This window comes from Tupaia chinensis, unplaced genomic scaffold (assembly GCF_000334495.1).
Source record: "Tupaia chinensis unplaced genomic scaffold, TupChi_1.0 Scaffold000201_1, whole genome shotgun sequence".
Lineage (NCBI taxonomy): Eukaryota > Metazoa > Chordata > Mammalia > Scandentia > Tupaiidae > Tupaia > Tupaia belangeri.
Genome location: NW_006159676.1, coordinates 395,907 through 405,943, shown reverse-complemented (window position 1 = coordinate 405,943; position 10,037 = coordinate 395,907). Strand labels below are relative to the sequence as shown.

Below are 10,037 nucleotides of genomic sequence, written 5' to 3'. Positions count from 1 at the left end.
ATAATCCTAAAAGGAGAATGGAGAAGGGATTGTGGTATGGCCATCACCCCTTGGGGTGATTTTTCACTCCCCCACTTGTTTCCTGGCAAAGTGCATGTGCCCTATAGCAGGGGTAAGGGGTGGAGGACAAAATCCAGGGCCAGAGTGTGGTACAAAAACAATACAACCAGGGACCAGCAGTTGGCGTAATGGCTATGTCGCTGGACTCCCAGGTAGCCGACCGCGGTTGGAGTCCCGGACCCGGTGGCTTAAACTCACGCTGGGCACGTGTGTGTGCGTGCCCAAGATCCCGAGAGGAGAATGGAGGAGAAGGGATTGCGGCGTGGCATCGCCCCCGTGGGGTTGATTTCTCGCTTTCTGTCTCTCTGTCTTTCTGGCAAGCGCACACGCCCTATAGCAAAAACCTCTCCAAAAAACCCCCAATAAACAATACAACCAGACCCACATGGGAAGGCTCCCAGTTGTGTCCTGGGGCCTCTCTGTGCAGACCAGTGCATGTACACACCCGTGATCCTGGTTCGTTAAGGCTGGGGGTGGATCAGGGTACCTGTCTCTATCTTTCACTGTGTTACAAAAATAAGTAAAGAAAAAATATATCCCTAGGACCACCAGCAGAGGGCATAATGGGTACGTCACTGGACTCCCACACAGTCAACCACGGTTCGAGTCCTGGACAGAGTGGCTTAAAACTCACACCGGGCGTGCGTGTGTGTGTGTGTGTGTGTGCATGCCCCAAATCCCAAGAGGTGACTGGAGGAGAAAGGATTGCAACATGGCCATCCCCTCTAGGGGGTGATTTCTCACTTTCTGTCTCTCTGTGTGCCTCTCTGGCAAGCACATGTGTCCTATAGCAAAAATTAAAAAGAGAGAGAGAGAGAGAGAGAGAAAAGATAAATCTCTAGTATGCATGTGCTCCCTTGCTCCCTGGGGTGTGCCGCTGGGGTGTGAGGGTGGCCTTCTCTTGATCCAGCCTTAGGCAAGCACCTGGCTTCCACTTATCAACAAGTAAATGCTCTAGAACACTTTTCACTTTTTTTTTTTTTTTAAGGTGTTTGGCATAGGGCATGTGCGTTCACTGGAAAGAGACAGTGAGAGAGAAAGTGAGAAAGAGAAATTACCCCCTGGGGGGACTGCCACACCACAATTTGGGGCACGTATGCACACGTGCCGGGTGTGACTCTCAAGATGCCAGATCTGGGACTCGACCCACGGTTGGCCATATGAGAGTCCAGTGCCCCAACCACTATGCCACCAACAGGGCCCAACTCCAGAATTCTCCTGGAACGTTTGCAGATGCAGGCCAGACAACACTTTTTCATGTCAAGTTCACCTGGTATTTTAGGGGACAAGAAGCCAACATGGGTGTGGGCGAGTCAGGCAGGAGGGAGATGCCAGGGCTTGGGGGATGGCAGATCCTTGGCCACGTCCATGAGGAGGGCCCCACATGGTCCCCTTGTCTTGGGCATGGGTGCAGCACCAGCTCTTGACACCTCTCCACCAGATATAGAGCTCAGGAGCCGCTCCCTGGCCTGGCCTTCTGGTTCCTCCGGCCCAGCCAGCTGCAGCCGTCCAAGGCTCCCTGTCACCCCATCCATGGGCTCTGCCCTCCTGCCTCCTCCTCCCTTGGGCCTCTTTGGCATGTGAGAGAGTAATTCTACTTTTTTTCTTTTTAAATGTGCTATATGCTCACCAGAGAGAGAGACACAGAGAGAGAGAGAGCAGACAAAGTGGGAAAATCACCCCCCAGGGGGGATGGCCACGCCGCAATCCCTTCTCCTCCATTCTCCTCTTGGGATCTTGGGCACACATGCACACGCACCCGGCGTGAGTTTAAGCCACCGGGTCCAAGACTCAAACTGCGGTCGACTACATGGGATTCCAGTGACGTAACTGTTATGCCATCTGCTGGTCCCACCAATCACTTTTTTTCTTTTCTTTTTTAAAGATTTATTTTATATTTGACCAGAGAGGGGCAGGGTGTGTGTATGAGAGAGAAAAAGAGGGAGAGTGAGAAAGCAAGTCGCCAGGTCTGGGACTTAAACCGTGGTCAGCCATGTGGGAATTCAGCACCCTTAACCATCACGTCATCTGCTGGCCCCCAGCAATCATTTTATTTTTTTTAACAAATTGTTTTATTTAGCTTCATTTATTTATTTATTTATTTATTTAAATTTGACTAGAGAGGGACAGAGAGAGAGAAAGAAAGCCGCCAGGTCTGGGACTCAAACTGTGGTCAGCTATGTGGGAGTCCAGCACCCTTAACTACCACGCCACCTGCTGGCCCCCATCAATCATTTTCAAATGTCCTGAGACCCTGTGGACACTGAAGTGGGCCGGGGCTCCTAGCCTAAAATTTTGCTGCTGGTGCAGGGGGGCAGTCTCGGGGTCTGGACTACACAGCGTGAGGGTTACTGGAATGTGGCCAGCACTTCCCAAACTTTGGTTTGCAGCCAACCCTCTCTTCAGATGGAGTAGTGGACACAAGATCCATCTGCCGTTCGGAGGCTCCGCCTGGACTGCGGCGCCTGGAGGTGAATCTGGCAGCCGAGCGGCAGCTACACCTCACACATCCTTCAGTCCTCCCCTCCTTTTTTTTTCTTTGAGAGGTTTTTGCTATAGGGCGCGTGCACTTGCCAGACAGAGACAGAGAGACAGAAAGCGAGAAATCACCCCCAGGGGCAATGGCCACATGCAATCCCTTCTCCTCCATTCTCCTCTCGGGATCTTGGGCACGCACGCACACATGCCAGGCGTGAGTTTAAGCCACCGGGTCTGGGACTCGAACTGTGGTCGACTACATGGGAGTCCAGCAACATAGCCATGACGCTAACTGCTGGTCCCAGGGCCTCTTTTTTCCAGCTCTGGCTTGTTTCTGGGGAAGCCACAGCAGTTCCTGGGTGAGTGAAGTTGGAGGTGACTGGGCCTGCCATCATGTTCTGCTACCTGTGTGACCCTGGGGGCTTCTGTAGTATTTTCTGTCACAGGCAGGCAGCTGGACCTTGCCCAGGCTGGGGGCAGAGTGAGGAGACTAAGGGCCAGAACCTCAAAGCCAGTGGAAGAGGCCACCTCAGGGGGAGGTGGGGACTTTCGGGGACCTCGTACGCTGTGTATCAGCACTTGGCATTACTGCCGCCATAGAGGAAGTGGGGCTGGGCCTGCCTGGGCTGGAGCGCTGTGCCCAGGCCCTGCCTCCAACATATACTCTAGCTCAAGAGAGGAGCCCGGCCCTGCTTCACTGCCCGGGCCTGCCTGGACTTAATGGCCACTTCAAACTCCTCCGAAATATTGCCTCACCTCTTGGGCTTAGTCCCTCCCTCCTTTGCTCCCAATTCCACAGGAGACACAGTGGCTGATTACCGGGCTGCAGGGGAGGACGCTTCCATTCCACCACCCCCCATGAGGGAGCTCGGGGCCCCTCCATCTGCTCAGGGGCTCATGCCCTGTGTGCGCCATCTCTGGGACCTCACACCCCATCTGCGCCACTCAGGAGTCCCACGTCTCACAGTGGGTGCACTTGCGTCCCTATGTCACAAGTGGGAAAGGAGAGAGCCTGTCCGAGTCCGTGTCCATAGCATGGAGCCAGATTCTGAGCCCAGCCAGGCCACGATGGGGACTGGACACTTGACCCTTTTGCTGTGCCAACTGTCCACACAATTTCTTTCTTTCTTTTTTTTTTTTTTGAGAGGTTTTGTTATAGGGCACGTGCGCTCGCCAGACAGAGAGACAGAAAGTAAGAAATCACCCCCCAGGGGGGATGGCCATGCCGCACTCCCTTCTCCTCCATTCTCCTCTCGGGATCTTGGGCATGCATGCACAGGTGTCCGGCGTGAGTTTAAGCCACCGGGTCCGGGACGCGAACCATGGTCGGCTACGTGGGAGTCCAGCGACATAGCCATGACGCTAACTGCTGGTTCCAGCACACAATTTCTTAACTCCCCAGGGTGTCTGCTCCGAGACTGAGCCTTAGGGCGGTGTGGCAGTGGAGGACGCACGTCACCTGGGAGACGGTGAGGCCGCCCTTCCTGGCCAGCTCTTCTTTGGCTTCTTCACTGGGGTAAGGGTTGCTCAAATGGGAATAGAAATACTTGTTCAGCACTTCCGTGGCCTGCTTGCTGAAGTTGCGCCGCTTGCGCCTGCAATGACAGACAGACCTAGTTGGAATGAATACGCTGGGACTCTAGGAGGACTGCACCATCCCCAAGTATTGGGTTGTTGTGAAAGTCATGACTTTTTTTTTTTTTTTTTTTGAGAGGTTTTTGCTATAGGACGTATGCAAAAAGAAAGAGAGACAGAGAGACAGAAAGCAAGAAATCATCCCCCAAGGGGGATGGCCACGCCGCAATCCCTTCTCCTTCATTCTCCTCTCGGGATCTTGGGCACGCACACAAGCCCGGCATGAGTTTAAGCCACCAGGTCTGGGACTCGAACTGCAGTCGACTACATGGGAGTCCAGCGACGTAGCCATTATGCCATCTGCTGGTCCCATCACGTATTTTTCTATGCAAAATTTGTCCTGACTTTTCTGATGACCCAATATGATTTTCTTTCTTTTAAAATTTGTTATAGGGTGCGCACGCTCACCAGAGAGAGAGCGAGCGAGCGAGGGAGAAGCATGAAAGCATGCCCACCCTGGGAGGCGATAGCATCCTGAAATATCTTCTTCTCCGTTCTCCTCTTGGGATTTTGGGCATGCACTCACATGTGGCCAGCATGTTTCCCAAGCCATCAAATCTGACACGTGAACCACACAGTCAGCCGTGTGGCATTCAGATCCTTCTCAACCACCATGCCACCTGCTGGCCCTCTAGGTATAATTTTCTAGCTGTTATAAACAGTAATAGGGGCCAGCAGGTGGCATGATGGTTAAGATGCTGGACTCCCATGTGGCCTACCGCAGTTCAAGTCCTGGACCTGGTAGCTTAAATATCACACTGGGCACCTGTGCGTGCATGCCCAAAATCCCAGGTGGAGAATGGAGAAGGGATTGTGGTGTGACCATCCCTGCTGGGGGTTGACTTCTCACTTTCCTTCTCATTGTCTCTGTCTCTCTCTGGTGAGCACATGCGCCCAATTTCAAAAACCTAAAAAATAAATAAATAAAAAGAGCAATTGATACTTCAGATTGCCCTTCTTCTTCTTTTTTAAAATTACTTTTTAAATTTTATTTATTATTTTTTAACTTGACCAGAGAGACAGAGAGAGAAAGCAAGCTGCCAGGTGGTCCAGGACTCAAATAGTGGTCGGCCATGTGGGAACCCAGTGCCTTAACCACCACGCCACCTGCTGGCCCCATTCTTTCTTTTTCTTTTTCTTTTTTTTTTTAAAAGAGAGATTCTTGCTATACTGTGTGTGTGAACTTGCTGGAGAGACAGAGACAGAGAGACAGAAAGCAAAATTCCCCACCCCCTGGGGGATGGCCATGCTGCAATCCCTTCTCCATTCTCCTCTCAGGATTCCGGGCATGCATGCACATGTGCCCAGCGTAAACTTAAAGCCACCAGGTCTGGGACTTGAACCACAGTCGACTACATGGGAGTCCAGAGACATAACCATTACGTCATCTGCTGGTCCCCAGATTGCCTTTCAGAGAGGCTATGTGAGGCCTACACCCACGTCCGTGGTCAGAGCCCCTAGGACTGTGTACTTACCTATCTATCAATAATTAATTAGATGGGGTCTAGGCACGTCATGAACCTCCAGCCGTAGCCTCCTAGTTGGGACCACAGGTGTGTGCCACTGTGCGTGCGTGGCTCTTTTATTTTATTTATTCATGTATTTATCAGAGGATGTGTGCAATTGTCAGGGATTGAGAGAGAGAGAGAGAGAGAGAGAGATAAAGCAACCCCCAATGGGGCACAGTCCCTTCTTTTTTTTTTTTTTTTTTTTTTTAAGGGTTTTTTTCTATGGGGCCAGGAAGACAAAAACAGACAGAGAGACAGAAAGTGAGAAATCACCCCCCAAGGGGGATGGCCACGCCGCAATCCCTTCTCCTCCATTCTCCTCTCGGGATCTTGGGCACGCATGCACACAGGCCCGGCAGTTGAGTTTAAGCCACCGGGTCTGGGACTCGAACCGTGGTTGAACACATGGGAGTCCAGCGACATAGCCATTACGCCAATTGCTGGTCCCCACAGTCCCTTCTTTATGTCTCCATCTTGTTGGGATTTTGGTCACACATGCACACATCTCTGGCATGTTTTTCAAGCCACTGGGGCTTAGAATGAACCACGTGGTAAATCACGTGGGATCCAGCCCCCTTAAACACCAGGCCATGGGACCGGCCCACGCAGGTTCTTTTTCAGACAGGGTCTTGCTATGTCACCCAGGTCAATCTCAAGCTCGTGACCCTCCTAACTCAGCCTTCCCCAGTTGCTGGGATTATAAGAGCACACCACCGAACCCGGCTTTTAGGTTGGACTGAGAATCGAACCTTGGCCTCTCGTGTGGTCCCACACTGCAGAAAATAGCATCTTCGTGGTGCGTGCTACAGCTGGCCATGATGTGGGATGTGGTAGCCCCCGAGGACTACATTTTTTTATTTTGAGAGGTTTTTGCTATAGGGCGCGTGCGCTCGCCAGACAGAGAGAGAGAGACAGAGAGACAGAAAGTGAGAAATCACCCCCCAGGGGGGATGGCCACGCCGCAATCCCTTCTCCTCCATTCTCCTCTCGGGATCTTGGGCACGCACGCACACGCGCCCGGTGTGAGTTTAAGCCACTGGATCTGGGACTCGAACCGTGGTTGACTACATGGGAGTCCAGCAATGTAGCCATTACGCCAACTGCTGGTCCCCCCAAGGACTACCTTAATCTCCACCCAGCACTGATTCCCTCATCTTCTGGAGAGTCAACACCCCCATCCCCACCCCATGTCATGGGCAACGCAGTCCCTGACCTGGCGTCCAGGAACCGCGAGCGCAGGGTCATCACCGCCTCGCAGGTGCTCTGCTTCAGCTGCATCTGGATGGCGCCGAACTTGCTGTGAATGACGCCAACCAGGCGCTCGATCTCCTTGGGGGAGACGGGCCTCATCCTGCTCTGCTCCTGGAGAAGGTTGGTGACGTGCGTGGTGAACTCATAGCAGGCCTGCGGTGGGGACACAGACAGGCCGGCCTGTGATGAAGCAGCAGGCCGGGGCGGGGCAGCAGACTTCACGGCGGACCAGCCACCTGCCGCCTGCCGTGGCTCTCACACAGACTGGTGACTGGGAAATCAATGACAAGGGCTTTCGGTAAAGCCGGCCACCTTGACGGGGACCGATGGCGTGTACTCCCTGTTCTGTGCTCACAAAAGAAAGGCAGTTAGCGTTCCGGGTTGTGCTTTGACAAATGCGCATTCACATGATAGAAACTCTTCCATGCAGAAAGATCACCTGTTCATATTTCTCTAGCTCAGAGTGGTAAATCTGTCGGATCTGGGACAGCTTGGCCCTGTAGTCAGAGTGCTCAATGCTATTGTCATTTGGACAGCCACCTGGTGTTGCTGCGCCGGCCACCACCACTGGTCCTCCTCTTCCCTTCTTCTCTGGCCTGGACACGCCCTCGGCCAGCAGCATGTTATCCAGTCTCATGAGCTGAGCGTCAAGGGGCTCCTTGTCCCGAATGCCACGGATGCTGACCACTGGATAAGAGAGACGGGGGGAGGGCGACAAGTCAAGATCCATCTTTTTCTTTTTTTTTTTTTTTTTTGCTATTGGGCACGTGCACTCGCCAGACAGAAAGAGAGAGAGAGACAGAAAGCGAGAAATCATCACCCAGGGGGGATGGCCATGCCGCAATTCCTTCTCCTCCATTCTACTCTAGGGATCTAGGGCATGCATGCACACATGCTCGGCGTGAATTTAAGCCACCAGGTCCGGGACGCGAACCACGGGAGTCCAGCGACAACAGTCATTACGCCAACTGCTGGTCCCCTCAAGATCCATCTTCTGGCGAGAACACAACCTGATGTTAATGTTGGCATCAGGTCTGAGCATTTTGCATGGAACCCTTCAGGAAAAAATGAAGGGGCCAGCAGGTGGTGTGGAAGTTAAGGGGCTGGATCCCACATGGCTGACTCCACAGTTCAAGTCCTGAACCTGGCGGGCTGAAAAACACACCAGAGGTGTGTGTGTGCGTGCGTGCCCAAAATCCCTAGAGAAGAATGAAAGAGAAGGGATTGCGGCAGGGCCACCCTCCCTGGGGGTGATTTCTCGTTTTCCCTCTCTCTGTGTCTCTCTCTAGCAATCACATGTACCTTATGGCAAATTGAAAATAAATAAATAAATAAACAAACAAACAAACAAATAAATAAATCAAGAAAGAATATGAAGGGGCTGGCCCCTTGGTCTAGTGATTAATGAGCCAGATCCCACGTGGTCAACTGCAGTTTGAGTCTGGCTCCGGTGGCTTAGGAAATATGCTGGGGGGACCAGAAGTTAGCGTAATGGCTGTCGCTGGACTTCCATGTAGACGACCATGGTTCGAGTCCCGCACCCGGTGGCTTAAACTCATGCCGGGCACATGTGCGTACGTGCCCAAGATCCCTAGAGGAGAATGGAGGAGAAGGAACTGCAGTATGGCTATCCCTCCTGGGGGGTGATTTCTCGCTTTCTGTCTCTCTGTCTCTCTCTGTCTGTCTGACGAGCGCACACACCCTATAGCAAAAACCTCTCCACCCCAAAAAAAAGAAAAAGAAAAAGAAAATTTTCTGGGCAAGCATGTGTGTGTGTGTGTGTGTGTGTGTGTGTGTGTGTATGCCCCAAATCCTGACAAGATAGGGAAATAGACCATGGTATGACAACAGCCCATGGGGGGCTACTTTCTCCCTCTCCTTCTGGTGAGCACTCATGCTCTCTGGTAATTAAAAAAAAAAAAAAAAAAAAGAAGAGGAAATTTTCCACAAACTTTTTGTAAAAACATGGAATTAAAGGAGGACCAGCAGTTGTCATAATGGCTCTGTTGCTGGACTCCCATGTAGTCAACTCAGGTTCGAGTCCCGGACCCGGTGCCTTAAACTCATGCCAGGTGCATGTGCGTGCGTGCCCAAGATCCCGAGAGGAGAATGGAGGAGAAGGGATCGCGGCGTGGCCATTCCCCCTGGGGGGTGATTTCTCGCTTTCTGTCTCTCTGTCTCTGTCTGTCTGGCGAGCACACACGCCCTGTAGCAAAAACCTCTCCAAAAAAAAAAGATTGTACAATTTTCCAATGCAGCAGTGTAAGTAGAAGGAAACTTTTAAAAAAGTTACCCAGGAAGACCCTGGCGTCTCGGTCGCTGCCATCCCAAGCAGTGTGTGCTTGGGCCTCACCTGACCTACTCGAAAAGTGCCATCTGCCCTGTCAGGTGCTCCTCACGTGGGGCCTGCAGCTCCCTCAGTGCAGGCATCTGTCCTCCCAGTGCATCGTCACTAGCCTAATTACGGTCATTAGCCGTTCCTTACGAGTAATTACAATCAGCTCATTTCTGGTTGACTATTCCAGGGCATCTCAGCTCCCCGAAGGCCCTCGAGTGACAGGTCAGGAGGCCATGGGGACCAGGAAGGAGCTCAGCTCAGGGAACACCATAGATATTGAAGGCACTCAGACGGAAAGACGGGATGGAAAATAAAAGCTATCCCCCTCCCCAGACTGCCAGATTTCCTTTGTCCCAACTTTCCGAGGGTAAGGTCGAAACTCCAGCACACCACATAAAAATGTAAAATAAAATTGGGAATACTGGGCTGGCCCAGTAGTGCAGTGGTAAAGTGCTGCGCATAGAAAGTCAGATCCCTCGGGACCAGCAGATGGCGTAATGGCTATGTCGCTGGACTCCTATGTAGTTGACTGAGGTTCGAGTCCCGGACTCAGCGGCTTAAACTCACACTGGGTGCATGTGCGTGCGTGCCCAAGATCCCGACAGGAGAATGGAGGAGAAGGGATCGCGCCGTGGCCATTCCCCCTGGGGGGTGATTTCTCGCTTTCTGTCTCTCTGTCCTCTCTCTCTTTCTGGCAAGCGCACGTGCCCTATAGCTAAAACCTCTCCAAAAAAAAAAAAGAAAGAAAAAGAAAAGAAAAAAAAAAA

General features: G+C 52.3%; 1 protein-coding gene across 1 annotated transcript in view; it reads right to left on the bottom strand.

The window, feature by feature from the left end:
- Positions 1–10,037, bottom strand: part of PBX4 (PBX homeobox 4) — a 75,573-nt gene that overhangs the window by 9,256 nt on the left and 56,280 nt on the right. The window contains exons 4-6 of the mRNA XM_006147152.2: positions 7,372–7,619; positions 6,895–7,085; positions 3,998–4,133 (exon numbers count right to left, since the gene is read on the bottom strand). Of these exons, the coding sequence (XP_006147214.1) occupies positions 3,998–4,133; positions 6,895–7,085; positions 7,372–7,619 (575 nt within the window). The remainder of the gene's footprint in view (positions 1–3,997; positions 4,134–6,894; positions 7,086–7,371; positions 7,620–10,037) is intronic.